This window comes from Schistocerca cancellata, chromosome 2, assembly GCF_023864275.1.
Source record: "Schistocerca cancellata isolate TAMUIC-IGC-003103 chromosome 2, iqSchCanc2.1, whole genome shotgun sequence".
NCBI classification, from domain to species: Eukaryota; Metazoa; Arthropoda; class Insecta; order Orthoptera; family Acrididae; genus Schistocerca; species Schistocerca cancellata.
In genome coordinates this window covers 467,127,295-467,153,948 of record NC_064627.1, presented here as the reverse complement: position 1 = coordinate 467,153,948, position 26,654 = coordinate 467,127,295, and the positions used below count along the sequence as shown (strand labels likewise).

The window sequence follows — 26,654 nt, the reverse complement described above, 5'->3', positions numbered from 1 at the left end:
GATCCATCATTTTCCATTCAGAGGATGGAATCGGTGACAATAAGGTTGTTATACTATCCATGATTCAGACTGCTTATTATCTGACTAATTAACATCGAGCATTTGTTCGAGAAACATACGGAGTATAAACGGAGCAAATTTAAGAATACTGTACAATATACTTTTACACATATATGTGCTAACCACTGTTGTGAGAAGTGAGAAGGACATGTCTAGGTTTAATAACTGAATTAAAAAGTTTCTACAAAAGCAAAGAGAACTGCCTCACAGGTTTCCATAAAGTCAAAGCCTTGTTGATGAACAAAAGCTGAAGGATGCCAAAATGAATGAAAGGAAAGCACTGCAAGATAAAATCAATGTCTACATCTGTTCACACTAAGTGCCTGACAGAAGTTTCATTGAACCACCCTCAGACTATTTCCCTACCGTACCACTTATACACAGTACAGTGAATGTTTAAGTCTTTCTGTGCAAGCTCTGATTTCTCTTGCTACAATGATCTTTATCTCTATGTTGGTGGGTGCTAATAAAATACACTCCTGGAAATGGAAAAAAGAACACATTGACATCGGTGTGTCAGACCCACCATACTTGCTCCGGACACTGCGAGAGGGCTGTACAAGCAATGATCACACGCACGGCACAGCGGACACACCAGGAACCGCGGTGTTGGCCGTCGAATGGCGCTAGCTGCGCAGCATTTGTGCACCGCCGCCGTCAGTGTCAGCCAGTTTGCCGTGGCATACGGAGCTCCATCGCAGTCTTTAACACTGGTAGCATGCCGCGACAGCGTGGACGTGAACCGTATGTGCAGTTGACGGACTTTGAGCGAGGGCGTATAGTGGGCATGCGGGAGGCCGGGTGGACGTACCGCCGAATTGCTCAACACGTGGGGTGTGAGGTCTCCACAGTACATCGATGTTGTCGCCAGTGGTCGGCGGAAGGTGCACGTGCCCGTCGACCTGGGACCGGACCGCAGCGACGCACGGATGCACGCCAAGACCGTAGGATCCTACGCAGTGCCGTAGGGGACCGCACCGCCACTTCCCAGCAAATTAGGGACACTGTTGCTCCTGGGCTATCGGCGAGGACCATTCGCAACCGTCTCCATGAAGCTGGGCTACGGTCCCGCACACCGTTAGACCTTCTTCCGCTCATGCCCCAACATCGTGCAGCCCGCCTCCAGTGGTGTCGCGACAGGCGTGAATGGAGGGACGAATGGAGACGTGTCGTCTTCAGCGATGAGAGTCGCTTCTGCCTTGGTGCCAATGATGGTCGTCTGCGTGTTTGGCGCCGTGCAGGTGAGCGCCACAATCAGGACTGCATACGACCGAGGCACACAGGGCCAACACCCGGCATCATGGTGTGGGGAGCGATCTCCTACACTGGCCGTACACCACTGGCGATCGTCGAGGGGACACTGAATAGTGCACGGTACATCCAAACCGTCATCGAACCCATCGTTCTACCATTCCTAGACCGGCAAGGGAACTTGCTGTTCCAACAGGACAATGCACGTCCGCATGTATCCCGTGCCACCCAGCGTGCTCTAGAAGGTGTAAGTCAACTACCCTGGCTAGCAAGATCTCCGGATCTGTCCCCCATTGAGCATGTTTGGGACTGGATGAAGCGTCGTCTCACGCGGTCTGCACGTCCAGCATGAACGCTGGTCCAACTGAGGCGCCAGGTGGAAATGGCATGGCAAGCCGTTCCACAGGACTACATCCAGCATCTCTACGATCGTCTCCATGGGAGAATAGCAGCCTGCATTGCTGCGAAAGGTGGATATACACTGTACTAGTGCCGACATTGTGCATGCTCTGTTGCCTGTGTCTATGTGCCTGTGGTTCTGTCAGTGTGATCATGTGATGTATCTGACCCCAGGAATGTGTCAATAAAGTTTTCCCTTCCTGGGACAATGAATTCACGGTGTTCTTATTTCAATTTCCAGGAGTGTATTAAGGAGAAAGCTGAAGACTGAAATTTTGTGAAAAGCTTTCGCCACAACAAAAAATGGCTTTCTTTTAACGATTGCCATCCCAACTCATGTATCATACGTGTTACTCTCTCCCTCCTATTTCACAATAATACATAATGAGCTGTCTTTCTTTAAACTTTTCCAATGTCCTCTGTCAATTTCATCTGATAAGAATCTCATACAGCACAACAGTACTCTAGAAGAGGCCGGAAAAGTCTGGTGCAGACACACTCTTTAGTAAATCAGTCTAATCTTCTAAATGTACTGTCAATGAAACCCCATCTTTGGTTCTCCCTGCCCATAACATTATCTATGTGATCATTCCAATTTAAGTTTTTCACAGCTGTAATCCCAAGGTATTTAGCTGAATAGATGACCTTCAGATTTGTGCAATTTATTGCATAATTGAAATCTAGTTGATTCCTTTTAGCACTCATGCAGATAACCTCAGACTTTTCATTTTTGGAGTCAATTTTCACTTTTTGCACCTTACAGATACCTTGTCTAAATCATTTTTCAGTTGGTTTTGATCTTCTGATAACTTTACTAGGTGGTAAATGGCGGCATCATACGCACACAATCTAAGTAAGTTGCTCAGATTGTCCCTTAAATCATTTATACAGGTTAGGAACAGAGGGCCTATAAATACTGCCTTGGGGAAAGCCAGATATCACTTCTGTTTCACTTGATCACTTTCCATCAATTACTATGATCTGTGACAGGAAATCATGAATCCACTCACAACACTGAAACAATACTCCACAGACATGCAATCTGATTTGAAGCTGCTTGTGATGAATGTATCAAAGGCCTTCTGGAAATCTAGAAATTTGGACCCAATTTGATATCCCCTGTTGATAGCACTCATGACTTCATACAAATAAAGATCAGTTGTGCTTCAGAAAAATAGTATTTTCTGAATCTGTGCTGTGTGTCCATACACTGTTTTCTTGGAGGTAATTCATACCGTTCAAATAGAGTATATGTTCCAAAATCTTAGTGCAAATCAATTTCAGAGATAGGGATCTGTAATTCAGCAGATTATTCCTATTTCATTACTTGAATATTGGTGTGACCCACCTATCTTCCCAGTCTTTAAGCATGGAGCATAGATCTTTCACCGAGTGAGAGATCCAAAGTAAAATTCTGGCTGCTAATCTGAAAAAGCAGGAGGGGGGGGGGGGAGAGAAAAAGAAAGGGAGGGGGAGGGGGCAGGGGGGAGGGGGCAGGGGGGGAGGGGGAGGGGAGAGAGAGAGAGAGAGAGGAGAGAGAGAGAGAGAGAGAGAGAGATTATTTTGGTTCCCTGCAACATTAGTAAACATATCAAGTTGGAACATGAATCAAATTGATCTATGTACTCCTCTGTGGTCATACTGCCACCAAAACAAAAGAGAACACAGAGAAGGCCAAAATACTAAAATTCGGTGTTCTGAATTTGTCTCACTGTAAAAGATCATAAAAGATTCCTTCTTACAATCACCAAATGATAGATACCGAGACATGTCATTGTGGATTAGATAAATAAAAGTGTTCAACACAGAAGAAACAACTTTATCCACTGGGATATCTAAATTACTTTATATAAACTATCCAACGGAAATTGCTCCTCTCCTAGTAACAATGAGAAGCTGAAACCAATTGGGGAAAACACACAGGTGAAGTTTTGTTGTTAAACATGTAATCTTCACAGTGCTACATGTTTTATGAGCTGTGAAAAGGGATAAGATTGACCACTTCACATTTCTCTGTGGGGTAATTAATTTCCAGCTGAATGAAGACATGCTTTATTTCTGTATTTTTGCAGCAACTTGAATGTACTTAAAGAGGAATTCCTATTGTTGAACAAAACTAGCACTGATCTATGTTGTGCAATAATATGATAAAATCTGATCACAATTTCACCCATTTTTTGGAGCTAAATACTTCTGAATGCAAATGTTAATTTTTATTTTCTTATGAACAAAGTTTTTCTTATTATTGTTTCTTGGTTATCTTAGTAGTTCTCACTGTTACCTATGAAATTATACAGTGTTTGAGGTAGAACCTCAAGTATCTAATGTGGCGAGACTCATCACATGTTACACAACACAAATACAAAAATGCATACGTATGTAGTATGTATACATTAAAATGAGAATCTTGCTACTGTCTCCTCCTGTATTGTGTTCAACTGCAACGTGATCAAACACCAGTGACGATTCTGGAAAATCACTTGTGATCAGCGGATGTGCTATAAAGTGCTGTGAAAAGATTTGCTGTCACTCCAAGTCCGCAACAAATACAATTACCTGTAGGTCAGCTGCCAGCAACTTGCTTCCTCCCTAGGTGATACACAGAGCTGGGCATATTCTGAAGCTCTGGGTAGAAAATGGCCACAAAGCCCAACCCTGCTGCAATAAACCATACTATGCTGCTGGGACTCTTACAAAGTCGTACTTCACATTGCTGGACTTATTTGGTAACACTTATGGATTGCGTATTTGGTAATTTTTATTTCCTGGGGATTAGGCCTTGATCCAAGGCATATTTCTCTGCCTAATGTTTCATCTTTCATGGTGGATAAATCATCAGAGGCTATAATTACACAGAATGCAGTTAGAACTGAAATAATCTCAGCAAGCTGAACTGTTTGTATGTGCACACACAACAGTCAGTTTGTGACATCACCAGACCACTGCTTAAGACTGTCGAGTCACACCGACATGTTGTGGAACTTTAATGGGTAAGAGTTGGCACTGTTTGATTTATTTAGAACTAAGGCTAACCACTTGTACAATATCAACCTTTCTTCTTTTCTGTTGATGTTGATTTTGTGTTTTTGAACTTCTATGGCCTCTCTACACATCCTAGCACAGTAATGATGGATCTCGATACAACCGTTGTATTGGAGAAATGAAACTGTTGTCTTCCTGGTTCCAGTGCATGATCTGCTACTGTTGATTTATCCATTCTGCCCATACTGCATGTGCTCCTGTGTTCCTTAAGGAGAGTGTTAATATTGTTTTTTGTACTTCCTATGTACACTTGACTGCATATGCAAGGGATTTATACACTCCTGCTATGGCAATCAGCACGCATAGGTCCTTTGCCATGTTCAAATGTTCATGCACCTTTCGTTTTGCTTAAACACTGTGTCAATACCGTGCCTTCAGAGTACTCTAATGATCCAATCTGTGATTGTTTTTACAAATGGGAAGAAAATGTACCCTTTAGTTGTTGTTGTTGTTCCCCCTCCCCCCCCCCCCCCCCCACCACCAAAAGCTCCAGTTCTTTTAGGGTATAGTGCCCTATTTATCCCTCTGTCAGAGTAGCCATTTCTTCTGAGAGCAGTTCTTAAATGACTGAGCTCATTCTCCAAGTACCGTAGTTCACAGATTCTTTTAGAACGGTCCAATAACACCTTGATCACTCCTGCTTTTTGAAGGTATCTAATTTTAAGGAAAGGCAAACCTACATTTATAGCATTTGTAGATTTTAGAGAAAGCTTTTGACATTGTTGACTGGAATACTCTCATTCAAATTCTGAAGGTTGCAGGGGTAAAATACAGGGAGAAAATGGTATTTACAATTAGTACAGAAACCAGATGGCAGTTATACCATTGAGGGCACCAAAGGGAAGCAGTGGTTGAGAAGGGAGTGAGACAGGGTTGTAACATATCCCTGATGTTATTCAATCTGTAAAATGAGCAAGCAGTAATGGAAATAAAGGAAAAATTTTGAGCAGGAATTAAAATCTAGGGAGAAGAAATAAAAACATTGAGGTTTGCTGATGACATTGTAATTCTGTCAGAAACAGCAACGAACTTGGAAGAACAGTTGAATGGAATGAACAGTGTCTTGAAAGGAGGATATAAGATGCATCAACAAAAGCAAAACAATGATAATGGTCTAATTAAATCAAGTGATGGTGAGGAAATTAGATTAGGAAATGAAACACTTAAAGTAGTAGATGAGTTTTGCTGTTTGGGCAGCAAAATAACTGATGATGGTCAAAGTAGAGGATATAAAATGTAGACTGGTGATAGCAAGGTAAGCCTTTCTTAAAAGGAGAAATTTGTTAATATTGAGTATAGAGTTAGGCATCAGATGTCTTTTCTGAAAGTATTTGTGTGGAGCGTAACCATGTACAGAAGTGAAACATGGACGATAAACAGTCTAGACAAGAAGAGAATAGCTCTTGAAATGTGGTGATACAGAAGAATGCTGAAGATTAGATGGGTAGATCACGTAACTAATGAGGAGGTACTGAACAGAATGGAGGAAAAGAGGAATATGTGGCACAATTTGACTAGAAGAAGAGATTGGTTGGTAGGACACATTCTGAGGCATCAAGAGATCACCAATTTAGTATTGGAGGGAAGTACAGAGGGTAAAAACCATACAGGGAGACCAAGAGATGAATACACTAAGCAGATTCAGAAGAATGCAGCAGCTACTCTGAGATGAAGCAGCTAGCACAGGATATAGTAGCATGTAGAACTGCATCAAATCAGTCTGCTTCCCTTTCATGCCGCTCGCGACTCTGTAACTGCAGTCTGGTTTCTGTACAGAGTTGTAAATAATGTTTTGTTCCCTGTATTTTACCACTGCTCCCTTCACAATCTCAAAGGGAGTATTTACAGTCAACATTGTCAAAAGCTTTCTCTACATTGCAACCATGATTAGTTAAACTGATAGTTTGGTAATTTTCACACCTGCTTTCTTTGGAATTGGAATCACTCCATTCTTCTTGAAGCAGCCAAGTGTGTGGCAATCCCATAGGTTGGACAGTCAATAGTGCAAATAGAAAGGAAGCAGTGCAGAAATTAGACAAGTTATAGATCTTAATGCTAAATAAAGCAAAAAGTGCCAACTTCTCCCAACTACAAACTTTGGAATGCACAGTGGCACAGCTCCATGTCTTAGGAAACAGTTAGATGGTGTCACAAACTGACTGATACGTGGATACACATAAACAGTTCAAGTTACTGAGCTTGTCTGACATTGCAACTGCTTTCCAAGTCGTTAAAGCCTCTGATGATGTCTCCAACCCTGGAAGACTAAATGTTAGGCAGACAAATATGCCTTGGAACACAGCCTAATGATCATGAAATGAATACCAGCCATGAAACAAATACCTGCACTGTACGATTTATGGACAGGTTTGAAGGATATTTTGTGCCACATGCGAAGCATCTGAAGGATATTACTGTTATTCTTGGAAACAACACACAATTTCACTTCAGTCCACAGGTCTCAGGCTCTAGTGGTCATGGTATAAAATTTATATGTATGATACCAAGTGCAACAAAAGTTGCTTTCTTCAGGCCTAGTAGATATATGTACATTGAAGAGTCTGAGGTGGATCAGCCAGTGTGAGTAAATATGATGCGCAGCCCTGAAGAATGAAGTATAGACAATTGAAAGAAAGGTTCATTTGCACTTGTGAAATTATAGGGAAGGCTCTAGAAAAAAGCTGTAGACTACTGATTTGTGTGCATAGCATTGGACGCTCTGGAAGGTCAGGAAATAAAAGGTACTGGAAATGAGATAAACTGGAGATTCTCACAAAATGTGCAGAGTGGAAGAAACTGATATCTCAATAGGGCTTATGAAGGAAATTTTATTTATCTTACCAATGACTTCTATTGAAAGATTTGACTGGTGCTCTTGCTTCAACATAATTAAAATAACAAATCTATAGTGATTTCTTGTCCCAATAAATCACACCCTACTTAAGGTTATTTCACAAATGGCTGTATTGAAATTTCTGCAATTTTTGGGAATAATTTCAGGTTGCTAGCACACAGTACACATGACAAAAAACAGATTTAATTAATCTCAATCAAATATGATGTTGATCACTTATGTTTAATTTTTTTTCTGGTTCTCTGATACGGCGAAAAAAAGTACTGCAACACATTTTTCTTAAGTCTTCCAACTGTGCTCTCTCGCTCTCTCTAAACGCTAAATTTTAACTGACTGTAGTTAAGCATAATTAGTGTCTGAAGGTAAAAATCTTTAAAAGATCAGTAAGTGATAGGAACTGCACAGTTTGCAGTTAAATGACGAGGGTAATCTCTTCACAGTACACTGCCGAGTTTGCGCACACATATTCATTGTTCCATTCTATTAGCAAATGTTAGCATTCTTTCACTCCACAAGTTTATTTTTGATTGTTCCCTCATGATGTTGCCGTTTTCACAAATATGGGTGTAATTAACAATAGTTACAGCACTTCATACCTTGTTAACACCAATCCAATTGTTCTTCTTTGCCAGATCCGAAGCTGATAGTTCAACTACATTGACACAATGATTTTCCACTTCATAATTTTTTTCAAGAAGGTCTTCCAATTCTGGTATTGTCCGATGTGAAGCAACAAGCTTTTTGTAGGATTCTTTAGCCTGAGGAAGAAAAAAAAAACATTATTGTATCAAAGGGAGAAACACAATTTACCAATTCTTCATATTTTTTTGAGCATGGTTTATCAGAGAGAGGTACATGGAAGAGAAGGGAGCCAGGCAACTAAAGAACCTAAGGAATCACAACTGTCCTTCGTTTTTCTCTCAGAGCAATAATGTACTTACAATTAGCTTGCATGCATAAAATTACTTAAATATTTTGTGCAAACTGAGATGACTTATCCCTCAGAACACTCTAATGCACCACTATAATACAACATACAACTACCAATAATAATTGAACTAATGTCACTACTGTCTCACAACATCATTTGTTTGCAAAGTATAGCAATATACAAAGCACATAGTGGTCCAGTTGACTGCACACTTCAAACCTCTGCTAATTTTAACCTACAGAATGCTGAAGTAAAGAAACATGAACAACTAGTGCAGTCTTATAACAATTCCAGTGACGGTACCTCTTGTTTCAAGTTTTTCCTTTCTTCCTTCAACATCTGCTGCAGCTCCTCTTGAGCCTGTTTCTGGCGCTGCAGCTTTCTTTTATGGAACCCAGTCAGAAATTCCCTGGAAAAGATCAAAATGTTATGCAATTATTCTCTGCAGGATTCCAGATATTTTACATTTGCACACAAAATCTGTTGCACAAAATCAGTTTCAAGCACCGTATTAGCTTTATAAAATATCTGATTGTTCAAAATCTAATATGAAATACTTCTGCATGTAAGATTTTTGCAGCTGTATTCAATCAAAAATCTACTCTCAATTTGAAGTATACAGAATACCCTACATTTTATAAAGCTTTACATGAAGAGAAGTAATGTATTCATAATTTCAAATCACTTGTCAAAAACTGTTTAATTTCAAGAGTGCTGATACCAATAACGTTTGCTCAGAGTAGCTCGTGCAGCAGAAGTAGTATTTCACAACAAGTCCTTTATAATAATAAGTACATACAGAGCGCCTTCAGGAAACTAACCTGCTCATAAAAAATCTGAAAGCTCTGTTGTCCCATCTCTCAGTATGGAAAATACAAAGCATTCACTAATAAAGTTATTTCCTCATTTGGAAATTGTTTTCCCTAAAGGTAACTTAAACCATGGATTACATAAGGAATAAAGGTATCATGTGGGACAAAAAGGAAACTGTATCTACTATCTAGGAACAACTGTGATGTTACCACTGTAATGCATTACAAAGAATGCTGCAAAATATTGAAGTTGGTAAACCAGAAATCAAAGCAGTTTTATTATGAGAAAAAAGATAGTTACATCAGGCAACAGAATAAAAACTATATGGGATATAGTGAAGACAGATACAGTTGAAATGGAAATGACACTCACTTCTCCCAAAGAAGAGGCATCCATCACAAAATCCTTAAAATCAAAGTACTCTACTGGTTATGATAACATATCAACAAAGTTTAACCAAAGAGTGTTCATTTGAGCTGAATTCTATCTTAAGTTATTTGTGTAATCAATCTCTTATAAGCAGAACATTTCCAGACTTGCAAAAAATATGCTGAAGTTAAGCCTCATTACAAGAAGGGGGATAAAGAGATACTGTCAAACTGTCGACCAATTTCACTTTTGCTAGCTTTTTCAAAAATATCCTGAAAAGGTTATGTTTGAACACAACAAAGATTGTGTTTGAACACAACAGCCTTCTTAAGCATCTGACTGCAAATAACATGAGAAATTTAAAATTTTCCCGGTGAACTAAATATTCAAAAAGATTTCGGGCTTGAAGCTGGTCGTCGTTAGCTTCCATCCATGATATTTCGACTGGACAAGTGCCAGTCATCCTCAGGTGAGCCATTGAAGACTGAAGAAGATGCCCTCCATTCTGCAATATATAGCTGCAGTTGTCCAGTCGAAATATCATGGATGGAAGCTAACGACGGGCGGCTGCAAGCCCGAAATCTTTTTGAATGCAAATGACATATTGTCCATGTCACAGTTTGGTTTCCTTAAGAGTTCTGATATAGTGAAGGCAATTTAAACGTACAGTGAGAATATGCTTAATTCATTAGGTAACAAATTAGAGGCTACTAGCATTTTCTGTGACTCATCAAAAGCCTTTGAGTGTGTGAATCACAATGTTCTCATAAGTAAATTAGAATATTATGGTGTCACTGGCAGTGCTGCAAAATGGTTTGAATTTTACCTAACCAACAGGGTTCTGATATAGATAAAGCTATTTACACTTACAGTGAGAATGTACTTGATTCATTAGATAATAAATTAGAGGCTACTGGCATTTTCTGTCACCTGTCAAAAGCCTTTGACTGTGTGAACCACAGTATTCTCTTAAGTAAATTAGAATATTATGGTGTCACCGGCAATGCTGCAAAATGGTTTGGATCTTATCTGTCTAACAGGAAACAAACAGTGTTGTTGCGAAACACCTGTGAAGTAAGCAGTCAGTCTTCATCTGACTGGGAATTAATTACATGTGGTGTTCCTCAAGGTTCCATCTCTGGTCTGTTGCTTTTTCTTGTGTACATTAATGACCTCTCATCTGTTACATTGCCAGATGCTAATTTTGTTTTGTTTGCAGATAATACAAACATTGCAACAAGTGGCAAGTCAAGTGCAGATTTAGAAATAGCTGCTAATCAAATTTTCACTGACATTAATAAGTGGTTTAAAGCTAATTCACTGTCATAAAACTTTGGAAAGACTCACTACATGCAGTTCAGAATCTGTGACAGACTTTCTTCCAGCATGTGTATAACATATGTAGACATGCAGATAGAAGTGGTTGACAGTATTAAATATCTGGGATTACAACTCCATAGTAAATTCAGTTGGGAAGGGCATACCACAGAATTGTTGAAGCGCCTAAACAAGTCTGTATTAGCAATGCGAATGATGTCAGATGTAGGAGATACAAATATTAAAAAAGCTTGAATACTTTTCTTAATTTCACTCTATTATATCATATGGGATCATATTTTGTGGAAATTCATCAAACCGAGCACAAGTTTTTAGAGTGCAAAAGTGCGTAATTAGACTCATTTGTGGTGTAAATTCAAGAACATCATGCAGAAACCTGTTCAAGGAACTTTGTATTCTAACCACTGCTTCTCTGTATATTTATTCCTTAATGAAATTTGTTGCAAATAATATGCCTATTTCCCACCAACATCTCAATATAATAAGAATAATAGGTATATGTGTGGATGGATATGTGTGTGTGTGCGAGTGAGTACCCGTCCTTTTTCCCCCCGAAGGTAAGTCTTTCCGCTCCCGGGACTGGAATGACTCCTTACCCTCTCCCTTAAAACCCACATCCTTTCGTCTTTCCCTCTCCTTCCCTCTTTCCTGATGAGGCAACAGTCTGTTGCGAAAGCTTGAATTTTGTGTGTATGTTTGTGTTCGTTTGTGTGTCTGTCGACCTGCCAGCACTTTCATTTGGTAAGTCACATCATCTTTGTTTTTAGATATAATAAGAATAATGTATACAAACACCCAAAATCACTTACCTTGGTCCAAAAAAGGGTCCAACATTCAGGAACACACATTTTAAATAAATTGCCAGCAACAATTAAAATCTTAGTTTCAGATAAAGGAGAGTTTAAACAGAGTTTGAAAGACTATTTGATAGGCAACTCCTTCTACTCCATAGTTGACTATCCTAACAGAGACTGTTAGACCAGCTTATGTAAAAATGTCTGTTAAATTTCAATTTCGCCAGCACTTTGTCACAGCATCAAGATTAGGTATTTGTGTCTGATAAATTTATTAAAATGCATTAATATTTTTCATTCTGACAGTATATTAATTCTGTAAATATTAGCAGTTCTGACTTACTATAATGTATTCACATATTTTGAGCATATCCTGATGGATTATTAGGGAAGTAAGTGTTATATTCAAATTTTCTATGTTTTTTTTTTTTTTTTTCGTTGCACTTTCTGACATGTTCCACACCCACAAAAAATCATCTCATTTTTGGGGCTGTGGAATGATAAGCTACTATGAACAGCATAATAGTGAACACATTTCTGTAGCAAAGATTAGATTACATTAGATTCAGTTTTTGTTCCACAGACCCAAAAAATGAGATGATTCTCATGGATGCGGAATATGTCAGAAAGTATAACATAAAACATTTGAATATAATACTTACTACCCAGATAATTTGTCAAGAGGTAGTCGAAATAGGTTAATATAATGCAGTAAACTGGAACAACTAATATTTGCAGAATTAACATGCTGTCAGAATTTAACATTGTTATGCACTATTAATAAAGTTATCAATATACAAAATACCTAATCTTGACTGTTGTGACCAAATGTTGTCAAAACTGAAATCTAATCAATATTTTTACTTATGCTGGCTTAACAGTCTCTGTTAAGATATTCATCTATGGAGTAGAAGGAGTTTTCTATCAAAAAGTCTTTCAAACTCTGTTTAAACCGTGCTTTATCCGAAACCAAGTTTTTAATGGTTACTGGCAGTTTATTGAAAATGTGTGTTCCTGAATATTGGATCCCTTTCTGGACCAAGGTAAGTAATTTTAGGTCTTTGTGTAGATTGTTCTTATTCATAGTATTGCTACTATTGAGCTATTGGTTGGAAATGGAGATGTATTACTTGCAACAAATTTAATTTAGGAATAAATAAACTGAGAAGCAGTGGTTATAATACAAAGTTCCTTGAACAGGTTTCTACAAGATGTTCTTGAATTTACACCACAAATGGTTCTTATCACAAGCTTTTGTACACTAAAAATCTTTTCTTGGTTTGATGAGTTGCCCCAGAATATAATCCCATATGACATAAAAGAATGAAAGTAAGCAAGTTTTCTTATATTTATATCTCCTACATCTGACATCTTTCTCATGGCAAATACAGACTTGTTTAGGCACTTAAGCAATCCTGTGGTATTCCCTTCCCAACTGAATTTATTATCGAGTTGTAATCCCAGATATTAAACACTGTCAACCTTTTCTATCTGCAAGTCTTCATATGTTATACTCATGCTGGAAGGAAATCTCTAACAGGTTCAGAACTGCATGTAGTGGGTCTCCTAAAAGTTTAATGACAGTGAATTAGCTTTAAACCACTTATTAATGTCAGTGAAAATTTGATTATCTGCTATTTTTAAATCTGTACTTGACTTGCCACTTATTGCAATGTTTGTATTATCTGCAAACAAAACAAAATTAGCATCTGGCAATGTAACAGATGAGAGGTCATTAATGTACACAAGAAAAAGCAATGGACCCAAGATGGAACCTTGAGGAACACCACATGTAATTAATTCCCAGTCAGATGAAGACTGACTGCTTACTCAACAGGCATTTCGCAACAACACCCTTTGTTTTCTGTTAGACAGATAACAACCAAACCATTTTGTAGCACTGCTGGTGACACCATAATATTCTAATTTACTTAAGAGAATGCTGTCGTTCACATATTCAAAGGCTTTTTACAGGTCACAGAAAATGCCAGTAGCCTCTAATTTACTATCTAATGAATCAAGTACATTCTCACTGTAAGTGTAAATAGCTTTATCTATATCAGAACCCTTAAGAAATACAAACTGTGACTTGGACAATATATTATTTGCAGTCACACGCTTAAGGAGACGCTTGAACACAGCCTTTTCAAATATTTTTGAGAAAGTCAGCAAAAGTGAAATTGATTGATAGTTTGATGGTATCTTTTTATCCCCCTTCTTGTAAAGAAGCTTAACTTCAGCATATTTTAGCCAGCCTGGAAATGTTCTGCTGATAAGGAATTGATTACACAAATAACTTTAGATAGAACTCAACTCGTATGAGCATTCTTTAATTAATTTTGTTGATATGTTATCATGCCCACTGGAATACTTAGATTTTAAGGATTTTATGATGGATGGTACTGCTCTGGAAGATGTGAGTGTCATTTCCAAGGCAGACATGATGCCTACACTCACCACAGTAATCAAGTTAATATGTCAACTAGATCCACAGGTGAGGAGGAGACTGAGGAAAAGGAAGAGAAGGAAAAGTAGTGGGTGAATACGGACTGGGGGAAAGGAATGAAACAGGAAGCAACATGGCACAATTTTGCACAGAGCATAGTTTAATCATAGCTAACACATGGTTTAAGAATTATGAGAGAAGGTTGTATACATGGAAGAGACCTGGAGATACTGTAAGGTTTCAGATTGATTATATAATGGTAAAACAGAGATTTCAGAACCAGGTTTTAAATTGTAAGACATTTGCACGGGCAGATGTGGACTCTGGGCACAAGTTATTGGTTATGAACTGCAGAATAAAACTGAAGAAACTGCAAAAATGCAGGAATTTAAGGAAATGGGACATGGATAAACTAAAAGAACCACAGGTTGCAGGGAGTTTCACAGGGAGCATTAGGGAATGATTGACAAGAGCAAGGAAAAGGAATGTAGTAGAAGAAAAATGGGTAGCTTTGAGAGATGAAATAGTGAAGGCAGCAGAGGACAAGTAGCTAAAAAGATTAGGACTAGTAGAAATCCTTGGGTAACACAAGAGATATTTAACTTAACTGAAAGAAGGAGAAAATATAAAAATGCAATAAACAAAGTAGGCGAATGGGAATACAAACATCTAAAAAATGAAATCGACTGGATGTGCAAAATGGCTAAGCAGGAAAGGCTAGAGGACAATGTAAGGATGTAGAAGAATCTATCACTAAGGGTAAGCTAGATGATACCTACAGGAAAATTAAAGAGACCTTTGGAGAAAAGAGAACCACTTGTATGAATATCAAAAGCTCAGATGGAAAACCAGTTCTGAGCAAAGAAGGGAAAGCAGAAAGATGGAAGGAGTATATGGAGGGTCTATACAAGGGAGATGTACTTGAAGGCAATATTATGGAAATGGAAGGGCATGTAGATGAAGATGAAATGGAAGATATGATACTGCATGAAGAATTTGACAGATCACTGAAAGACCTAAGTTGAAACATGGCCCTGGGAGTAGACATCATTCCCTTAGACCTACTGATAGCTTGGGAGAGCCTGCCATGACAAAACTCTTCCATATGATGAGCAAGATGTGTGAAACAGACAAAATACCTTTGGATTTCAAGAAGAATACAATAATTCCAATTCCAAAGAAAGAAAGAAAGTGTTAACAGGTCTGAAAATTACTGAACTATCAGTTTAATACATTATAGTTGCAAAATATTAACATGAATGCTTTACAGAAGAATGGAAAAATTTGTAGAAGCCAACCTCAGTCGGGAAAGATCAGTTTGGATTCTGGAGAAATGTAGGAACACACAAGATAATACTGATCCTACAACTTCTCACGGAAGATAGGTCAAGGAAAAGCAAACCTACACTTATAGTACCGACAACCGTTGACTGGAATACTCTCTTTCAAATACTAAACATGGCAGGGGTAAAACACAGCAAGAAAATGGCTATTTACAATTTGTACAGAAACCAGATGGCCGGTACATGAGTCAAGGGGAACAAAAGTGAAGCAGGGGTTGAGAAGGGAGTGAGAAAGGGTTGTAGCCTGTGCCTGATGTTATTCAATCTGTATACTCAGTGAGCAGTAAAGGAAACAAAAGAAAAAATTGGAGGAATTAAAATTCAGGGAGAATAAATAAAAACATTGAGGTCTGCCGATGGCATTGTAATTGTATCAGAGACAGCAAAGGACTTGGACGAGCAGTTGAAAGGAACGGACAGTGTCTTGAAAGGAGGAACATCAGCAAAAGCAAAAACAGAATAATGGAATGTAGTGGAGTTAAATCAGGCGATGCTCAGGGAATCAGATTAGGAACTGAGATACTTAAAGGAGCAGAGGAGTTTGCTATTCTGGCAGCAAATGATGGCAGAAGTAGGGAGGATATAAAATGTAGATTGGCAATGGCAAGAAAAGTGCTTCTGAAGAAGAGAAATTTGTTAACATCGAGTATAGAGTTAAGTGCCAAGAAGTCCTTTCTGAAAGTATTTGTATGGGGTGTAGCCATGTATGGAAGTGAAACACAGACGATAGTTTAGAAAAGAAGAGAATAGAAGCTTTTGAAATGTGATGCTACAGAAGAATACTCAAGATTAGATGGGTAGATAATGTAACTAATGAGGAGGTACTGAACATAACTGGAGAGAAGAGAAATTTTTGATACAACCTGACTAGAAGAAGGAATCAGTTACAGCTGCATCAAACTAGTGCTTGGACTGAGGACCACAACAACACGGAATGAAAACTGAATCTAATCCAGTCTAATCTCATTTACTTACTGTAAAGTTATTTCATATTTGTGGAGAGATGAGAGAGACAGAATTAACATTCTAAAGGTGGAAAACCTGCCTGACGACGAGCATGTGCATACAAATAAGAACAACAATTATTTTTTCCCATATACATACAGACATGCACAGCAAAAACACTAATTGCATAAAAAACTAACTATTCTACAAAAAAGGAATTAGTGAAGTCAGTACTCAAAAATATAGGAAGGAATATATATGCTTATGAAGATCGATTGATACGCAACAAATAGGAGAGGCACTGAGCGGTAAACAGGTGTGCAGGAAACACATAGAATCATTTTCTTTCATATAAACAGAGCTAACAACCATAAACACACAGCCATCCCACCCTCCCAATTGCAGCATGAATACGGTGACTAAGGATTACAGCTGGTGTGGTTGGTATGGAAGATATATGAAGAGAGGAGCAGAATGAGAATGGATTAGGACAGGCCGTGATGTGATGAAACATGTAGATATATCTAAAGGAAAGTTATGGGACTACTAAGAGAAATGTTGAGAGAGAAAATACTAGGAAAAGATGGAGGAAGGAAAACAACTAGTTATGATCAACAAATTTATATTTCAGGTAAGTCTGACATCAACAAAACATTCACTGCTGATAGCTACATGAAAAGGGTGACATTGGGGAGAAAACCCAGGGTACACTATTCTTTTGCAAATTTGGGGAGCTGGAGTGTGCTCCAAGTCTAACCCTGAACGATCAGTTATACAAGTAGTTTTAGATAAATGTCAGTAAGGTGTCACAAAAGCCTACACCATGGAGTATGGTCAAGATATGGTGGCACAAGGTAGTGGTGTCATAAGCATTATGTAAATTGAAGAAAACTGCAATAAGATTGTAGCATTCAGTAGATGCTAGTCTTATTGCCATTTCCAATCTGACCTGGTGACTGGTTATGGATGAGCCCTCCCAGAAACTACACTGGTGAGTGGATGAAAGACCTTGGAACTCAAGAACCTAGTACAATGAATAGGTCACTATCCTCTCAAGCCATTTACACAGCCCACAAGGCCGATTGGTTGGAATGGAAGTTGGGTCCTCAACAGGCTTAAAGATCGAGATAATGATACCATTCTGCCACCATTGGGAGAATTCTTCACTAAGCCAGATATATTTAAAAACTTTGAGCATGTAATTTTTATGATCCTCATTCAGGTGTCGCATAATTTCATTACGGATCAAGGCATGGCCTGGAGCCATCTCATATGACATGTCAAGGGCACAAAGAAGTGCTTATTCTGTAAATGGCTCATTATATGGCTCTGAGCAGTGTACTGTCCGCTTACATGCCTGGAAGGCCGGAGGGTAAGAGGCATTCACTGACAGCACTACAAAAAGTGGATCACATGTTGCGCAACGGCAGGTGGATGAGTGAAAATACCACCATGCAATTGAAGGCTGAGAATAGTTGGCGACCACTGATGGTCAAGTAATCTGCAAAGCTCGACCCACATCTGAGAGAAGGTGAAATGCATTCCCAGGTAGCTGATGTACTGTTCCCAGCAATCTTTCCTGCTTAGAGCCGTTTGAAGATTATACAGGGTGTCATTTGAATCTTTGAAGAACTTGCTGGTAGCTTGGATTGTCACTGCAGTTTCCTTAGTCCACCACGTAACAGACGATTGATGATATGGGCCCTTGGAGAACATCAGTGGTACTGTTAATTACAGTTGTTATATATAGAAAAACATTGTTGATAGGTCCAGATGGGGCAACAATAAATGTGACACTCACATTGTAAACCAGCTGGTTTGCCGTCTGGAGTGACCGACAAGCCAGTCAGTTTGGAGGGCAGTAGAACTGGAGTATCAGAACTAGAGAGAAGATGTCATTGTCCCGCAGATCATTATGTACAGCCTACTGTAATTAGGCAGCGAAGTTGGGCACGTGAAGTTTAAAATCAATGGCCTAGGTAGAGCCATGTGCTGCACTGACACAGATAGCATATCTGCCACAGAGATAAAATAATTCAAAATCATTAAGTAACTGTTTGATGAGGAGACCACTACCATATTTTCTGGAACTTCTCTACATGGTGTTATGCACCTGAAAAACCACAACACAGGGGAGGGAGGGAGAGAGAGAGAGGGAGAGGGGGACAGGGGATAGTTGCTGAACACATTAAGCAACTCAGCATCAGCCAAATATTGTAAAAAAAATGATATCAATGTTTGTTTGAATCCACGCAGCCACAACCTCCAATCGTGTGAGGAGAGGCATCCTGTCATTTTAGACATTTCAGTGAATGAACATCCAAAAACCCATGGATGTCCTTTCCTGGTTGGCATAGTTCCTACAGAAAGCATAACAGAAATTGAGCTCAGAATAGTGATTACCAGAAAGGTGCGTTTCAGCATGGCGACACAGGCAGAGTGATATAGACACGGCTACAGACTTCAGAATAGAATGATAGTAGTTGTCATTGTTCAGGCAGGTGGCAGTAATACCCATTACAATTCTACTGTACAATGGCCCAGGAGCAACAGGCAGTGAAGAGGCTGCAGTAGTCAATCATGCTCCAATGGCTTCACTCACCACCATCTGTACTGGTGCAATGTCCAAGAACATAGGTTCTGTGTTAGGTAGAGTATGAAAGTCCAGGACCAACAGAATGATCTTTGACTAGCATTCCTTTGAATTGACTTTTGGAATTTTTTAGGTTTTTGAGGTCTGGAAACATTTGTCCAATTTACATAAGGAACAGAAGAAAAGTGGACAGCTTTATGGGCTAAAGTTGCAGTTTCTTCAGCCACTGGCCAATCTCAGACTACAAGTCAACATGGTTCTGAGAGCAGTGTGACCCACAGCAGGGCCATGTATCAGGGGATGCTGGCAAGGAAGAATGCTTCTCTGGCTGCAGAAAGGGGCTTGTGGTCCCCTATACTGATAAGAAAGGGATGATAAAGGTTGCCTGCATCAGATCCAGGAAGGTCTGTTGTAGTAAGGGGTTGATGTGCTCTATATGGGCAGCAAACATTTTTCCCCTATTATCACAGAAGTAGTCATCATGTTAACAAGATGAAGACATTTGTACTTTTCTTCAGATTCAAATAATGAATAAAGAGATGACATATCCCTGATACAAAAGTGCTTATAGGACTGCATAGACAGTGGCACACAGTGTTTGATGCCACAGTGGCAAACAATGATCTTCACCTTTTCTGGAAGTGTTGTCCCCTCAAACGCTAGAATAAATGCTCCTATGTCAACTCTTATGCTTCAGACCCCACTATAAATGGAAGATAAACTATACCCCTCACTGTTCCAGTTGGCACATAGGAGTATATCAAGTCACATTAAATTTTAAGTCTCTGAATTTTGCTGTAACTAGAATATTACTCAAAGAAGTTCACAAAAGGAAGGCTTGGGGCTGAGTGATGTCTGCTGTATTGCTGAGGAGCTCTGTGCCTTTTGCAATGCTGCCACCTCTTCAAATTTATCTCCAATGTGTTCCAAGAAGTAGTTAAGTTTAGTCTTTAGAAAGGTCTCACCATCCATTCTGGTACAGATTAGGTACCATGCCATGCTGATTTCTCTTCCCTCATGGAGTGGTCAAGGATGGGAACACTTTGGTGTTGTATTGGCAAGCATCAAGTGAGAGTTCCAATAAGAAGAGACTGCTAGGGTCCCACAACTGCCAGCTTAATATGTTTGATTCCCTTCATTCCAATGTGTCTGCCCTAGTGTCAATTTTCTGAGTGGGGTCTCTTTTTACAGGTACCAGCCAGCTATGGCCACAGCCAGCTAACATAGTACTACCCTGGTGTCCTAAAAGGCCACTCCTTGGCTTGCATTAAGAATTCACAGATCTGACACCAGCAGCATCCTCCTTGCACTGTCAGGTGGCTACAACTGTACAGGTACATGATGATCCCTGTGAACGGGCTGGTTACCAATTTACATTTTGGTCTGCTGCATAGTTTGCCCATAGCTAGGTGCTCTTCCCTGCACCATCTGCACTTCTTAGGTATTTGAAAAAGAATAGAGGACAAACCTGAGTAGGGATCAAAAGAAATTAAAAATGGGAGGAAGTGATGTAAGGGTCCATTATGATAAGCCAAGGAAAGACCTAAGTGAAAGCCAAATTTTTGACAGTGTGCAAAGATATGGTGAGCAGGGAAATAAAGATGAAGGGGAAAGGAACTGCAGTACAGAAAAGGAGGTTTTTTGGGGGGAAGAAAGGGTGGGGGGCAGGAGGGTGGCTGTCTGGTGCCACTCACAACATCTGCATGCAATCTCTTCCAAAAGACAAAAAAAGTTTTTCACTGTTGTGTTAGCATGTTAAGGTCTGAAGCGGATTTGCTAGCCCACTTAAATACGGTGTCTGAAAACAGCTGATCCAGTATCTGACTCAGTCAATACGATCGTTATTTTTCTTCATTTAAATATCACAGGTAGATAGCTTAATCCTCAGTCTAATACTTCTGCTTCTCCTTCACTGCACAATAAGTCCATATTCTGAAAACAAAACGAACTTGACAACCCAAGCTTATTTTAAAACCAGTTGCATTTACATGGGAGTGAAAATCAGTTGTGAAACTGGCATCTAGAAGCAGATTTCCGGAATCAATTTTGAAGTGTTTGCATGACTACCCAGGAGCGATATTGGGAAACTGGTTTACGAAACCTGGCTTTGAGAGCCCCATGTAAATGGTGACTGAGGCTGCCAGATCCATCCTAAATTGTAGTTTTCTTATTGTCTTTTTTTCTTTATTTGTATTCTGATTCTGGTTCGGGGCTACTCAAGTGTGTATCTGGAAAGGAGGATGAGTGAACTACTCTGTGGCCTACAGCCCATGTCTCGATCAACAACTGGCCGACACTGAGCTGTGAGCAGAGGTAGTCTGCTATGTAGACCCAAAGGAAGGGACTTCTGTTAGGAAGTGCCAGATGAGTGTAACTCTTTTCTAATTGGAGTCTGGGAACTGAAGTCATTGCTGCTATCGTGGGAACTGAGGGGAGAGGATCCTGTTGACTACGGGAAAAGGCATATTCAGAGAGTCAGTGGGGCCTTCAAGATGGGAGATGTGGACATCTTCCCCTTGCTACGAGGGCAGTTCAATAAGTAATGCAACACATTTTTTTTCTGAAACAGGGGTTGTTTTATTCAGCATTGAAATACACCAGGTTATTCCCCAATCTTTTAGCTACACAACACTATTTTTCAACGTAATCTCCATTCAATGCTACGGCCTTACACCACCTTGAAATGAGGGCCTGTATGCCTGCACGGTACCATTCCACTGGTCGATGTCGGAGCCAACATCGTACTGCATCAATAACTTCATCATCCACATAGTGCCTCCCACGGATTGCGTCCTTCATTGGACCAAACATATGGAAATCCGACGGTGCGAGATTGGGGCTGTAGGGTGCATGAGGAAGAACAGTCCACTGAAGTTTTGTGAGCTCCTCTCGGGTGCGAAGACTTGTGTGAGGTCTTGTGTTGTCATGAAGAAGGAGAAGTTCGTTCAGATTTTTGTGCCTACGAACACGCTGAAGTCGTTTCTTCAATTTCTGAAGAGTAGCACAATACACTTCAGAGTTGATCGTTTGACCATGGGGAAGGACATCGAACAGAATAACCCCTTCAGCGTCCCAGAAGACTGTAACCATGACTTTACCGGCTGAGGGTACGGCTTTAAACTTTTTCTTGGTAGGGGAGTGGGTGTGGCGCCACTTCATTGATTGCCGTTTTGTTTCAGGTTCGAAGTGATGAACCCATGTTTCATCGCCTGTAACAATCTTTGACAAGAAATTGTCACCCTCAGCCACATGACGAGCAAGCAATTCCGCACAGATGGTTCTCCTTTGCTCTTTATGGTGTTTGGTTAGACAACGAGGGACCCAGCGGGAACAAACCTTTGAATATCCCAACTGGTGAACAATTGTGACAGTACTACCAACAGAGATGTCAAGTTGAGCACTGAGTTGTTTGATGGTGATCCGTCGATCACCTCGAACGAGTGTGTTCGCACGCTCCGCCATTGCAGGGGTCACAGCTGTGCACGGCCGGCCCGCACGCGGGAGATCAGACAGTCTTGCTTGACCTTGCGGCGATGATGACACACGCTTTGCCCAACGACTCACCATGCTTTTGTCCACTGCCAGATCACTGTAGACATTCTGCAAGCGCCTATGAATATCTGAGATGCCCTGGTTTTCCGCCAAAAGAAACTCGATCACTGCCCGTTGTTTGCAACGCACATCCATTACAGACGCCATTTTAACAGCTCCGTACAGCGCTGCCACCTGTCGGAAGTCAATGAAACTATACGAGACGAAGCGGGAATGTTTGAAAATATTCCACAAGAAATTTCCGGTTTTTTCAACCAAAATTGGCCGAGAAAAAAAATGTGTTCCATTACTTATTGAACTGCCCTCGTATATACATGATGCCCTCGTATATACATGTGCTCAGATATCATGTTTGCAAAGCTTATTGTCTGGAGAGATGGCATTCATATTTTCAAAATGTAAAAGAGTTGTAGGTTTTGTGCTCCTTTATCTTTCTTTGTCTTCTTGAAACTGGTGCAATCCGAAACAAAAAGGCACTGTCACTCTCTGCAGCTGATACCTATTAGCAGTTAGTCCCAACGACAGTTCTCACGTAGCATAGCATCAGTACAATGTCTTCAAGATGTGATCATTTGTGTAGTGTGAAGATGTCAGCCAAAAATGCAACTATTTAGAGCACTGTATGGGAAGTGGAGCACACAACTTTACATTGCAGACATGTATCACTCCTTTTCCTCTTCAGGTAATATTTTGCCTATGAAAGTCACGACAGCACCAGTAGTCACTCTTATCTTTTGGTCCCAGTTGGATATAGCAGACATTATGGACACCCTGTTATTCCAGGTTTGCATACAATTCTGTCTGTCTGCAGTGTGATGTCATGATGGAAAATCACAGCCTGGCCCTTGTTAAGAATCTTGTGAACAGTGATGGTGACAGAAATGTCACTAAGATTCTCACAGAAGAGCTATGACTTTGATAGAATATAAAACCCAGCTACAGTGCACTTATGGTGTTATTGTTTGTGGCTGATGAGAATTGGTGAATCTAATTTCTTTTGGCAGAACATTTGTTTTTGATAGGATAGTGGGAAGAAAACTAGATGTGCTAATAGTCTGGCCTTTAGTGTACCATAAATCCTATGTCAGGTTGAAAACTGGTAATTTGATAGTGAGTTGCCATTCATTGGAATGTGAATGGGAAAAAAAAACTAGATGTGATGACAGATGAACCTGTAGCAAACTCTAAGCCTAGGTTTGGTAGGAATGTTACAATTTGGTTGACAAATCTCAACATGAAAATGTGGTTGCTGTAATAGATTGATGTGTAGTGTAGCCCAATTTATATGTGTGTCATTGCAATAATCTTATTTCTGAATTTACTGACAATTCTATTTATGTGAGTAAATTGTAACCTAACACAACAAAATACAACCTAATTTTAATCACAAACCATAGGAAATTACAAACAAGCATTCTGACTGATTACTGATAACTGACATGTTTCTTCGTATTCAGTTCACAGACTAGGTACTGGGGGCAGGGGGGCTCAACATAAAGCGTCCAATTCCACCCGTCTGCTTTGACAGATGACGTAAGGGTGTTGTGGCGTGTGATGTCATTACAGCACGGAGTTTGAGTTGGTTGTGTGCGTGTGTGTGTGTGTGTGTGTTTTGGCCAGCCAAAATTTGTTGGTGGTAAGTAATTTTTTTTTTTTGGTCTATTTTTCTCAAGTAGTAATGTTTTGTGTATTTATTGTGTATTGAATGTGTTTTAATTTATGTAGGGATGTTTGAGTTTTTAATTTTTGAGGTGTTGTGGTTTTGGTTTTGTTTTTCCGTAGATGTAGGTGTTGGTTTTTTCATATCAGTAGTTATTGTTGACCTATACAGGCCAAGGGAATTGACCAATTCCTATTTTTGTATTTTTATATGAAGGTATAGGTGTTTTGGTACCATCAGCTGTGGTCAAGGGAAATGTCCCATTCCAATTTCCGTAGTTTTTGCTGTAGATGTTGGTGTTTTGGTATCGTCAGCTGCCGTTGACCTGACCTATACAGGTCAAGAGATGTGTCCGATTTCTGTAGATTTTTCTAACCTAATTATTTTTTTTGTTCATCATCTTGTGTGTTTTGGGACTGTGGTGTTTTTTTTTTTTTGCTGTTGTATTTAGCTTATCCCCTCCCTAAAACTCCCAATTTCCTGTGGTTGTCCTGTTAGTATTTTTGGAGGGAGATGTTATTGTCTTATTTATACATATTATCATGTTTGTTGCCGTGTGTATGTAGTGATATCATAGGAGCCATATTCGAGATGCTTAGAATAGCCATTTCTGCCATATTGGAGATGTCATGGGTCAAAGCAGATGGGTGGAATCAGGCACTTCCATATTTCCTTGGGGGGAGTATTCCTGAGACCAAGGCAGAGAAAATGTGCTGCTGTATAGGAAAGGAAGGGCTACAGAAATGGCTCAAGGCTTTATGCTTGTCACATACTCACAAAAGAATTGTGGGGGACAAAAGTTTTTTTGCAGATGGCTTCTCCTTTGATGGAATAGATCTTGCCTGGTATAGAGTTGGTGTAACTAATGGTAGGATAATGCATATGACAAGTCTCACTGCAGAAGTTGTCACAGGGATAGGACCCATAAGCCAAGGCTCGGGGCAAATCACAATCAATTCCATGTCATGTGGGAGGAATATTACACCAGGGAAATTCAGAATCATAGCCATGCTGAGGCAGTTGGTTAGGGTATTCAAGAAGGGTCAGTGCTAGGTACCTAAAAAAGGCACTAGGGGGACATATTCCTTTGTTGTCAATGAGAATCAAGAGCTGCACACAAGGTGGCAAAATTTCATTGTTATAGTGGATCTAGAGTTACCTACTATTGGTTAAGTCCTATCTCTTTGGCAAAAAGCAGAAGTTAAAAGCATTTCACAAAGATATAAATACTTTTCAATATATAAGAAAGTTAACTGAAGAGAGAGAGAGAGAGAGAGAGAGGGAGAGAGAGAGAGAGACAGACAGACAGAGATCATGAGGCATAATTGGCAGTTAAGCCACCTAGTGCAAGTCATTCTATTTGATTCCACTTGCGAGTGCTGTCCATCAAAGTTACTGGTATTAGCCCCCATTATTCTCATTATACTTGGTTTTTCATATATTGCTCATAATTTGCAGTGATATCAAAAATCAATCACATTAGAAATGTAACTCTCACTTCACTGTTTTCATTGAAAAGATGCAAAAGCTGTTTTCCTCCGCCACCCACCTCTCCCCCCTTCTTTTGATTTTTATTAAAAAAAATGGTCTGTGGCTGTGGTAGTCAACCTGGACCCTATTGCCCATCAGTGGGCATTCCAGCTTTCTTTGTGGGCAAGATATGAGGCAGGTGTTCTAAAAATACTTTCAATACGTTTTCATAACATTTTGACAAATTATTTGGTAGGTAATTAATTATTTATATCCGCTTTAAGTTGCTATAACTCTGCTTTCTTAAAGTTTAGATTTCTTAAAGTTAAGTACTTACTGGTACCTACTTTATAAATGCTGTGGAAAAGTTGGTTGGTCCAAAAATTTTAATACTATCAGACACACAAAAGTGGGTGGTAGGCAGAAAAAGGTTGAATACCCCTGTGTAACGGAATTAGGCAGTTTAGAGAGTGTTAAGAGGATGTAAATGAAAATAAAAAGTGTGAATGACCTGCAGAAACATACAAACAAAAGCTAGAGATGACAGAATACTAGAATTAAAAAGATGCAGCGCTGAGCACACATAGTACACAAAAAAATATGGTAATTATAAGAAGTAAGCTGGGGAACACTCGTGAAATGATAAAATTAACGACTGACTGATGTGGTTAGATTTTTTTAAGAAAGTTGGGCGCCGGCTATATGGCTGAAATGTATGATGTGCCTTTTACTCAAATACCCATAGTCTACTTTAATGTGGTGTGCTATTTTGGAGAAATCGTGGTTTGTATTAA

At 39.6% G+C, this 26,654-nt stretch overlaps 1 protein-coding gene across 1 annotated transcript in view; it reads right to left on the bottom strand.

Moving 5' to 3' along the window:
• The window catches only part of LOC126161984 (nucleolar protein 12), a 46,289-nt gene that overhangs the window by 18,814 nt on the left and 821 nt on the right, over window positions 1-26,654 (bottom strand). Inside the window, exons 2-3 of the mRNA XM_049918183.1 lie at window positions 8,841-8,946; window positions 8,203-8,364 (exon numbers count right to left, since the gene is read on the bottom strand). Of these exons, the coding sequence (XP_049774140.1) occupies window positions 8,203-8,364; window positions 8,841-8,946 (268 nt within the window). The remainder of the gene's footprint in view (window positions 1-8,202; window positions 8,365-8,840; window positions 8,947-26,654) is intronic.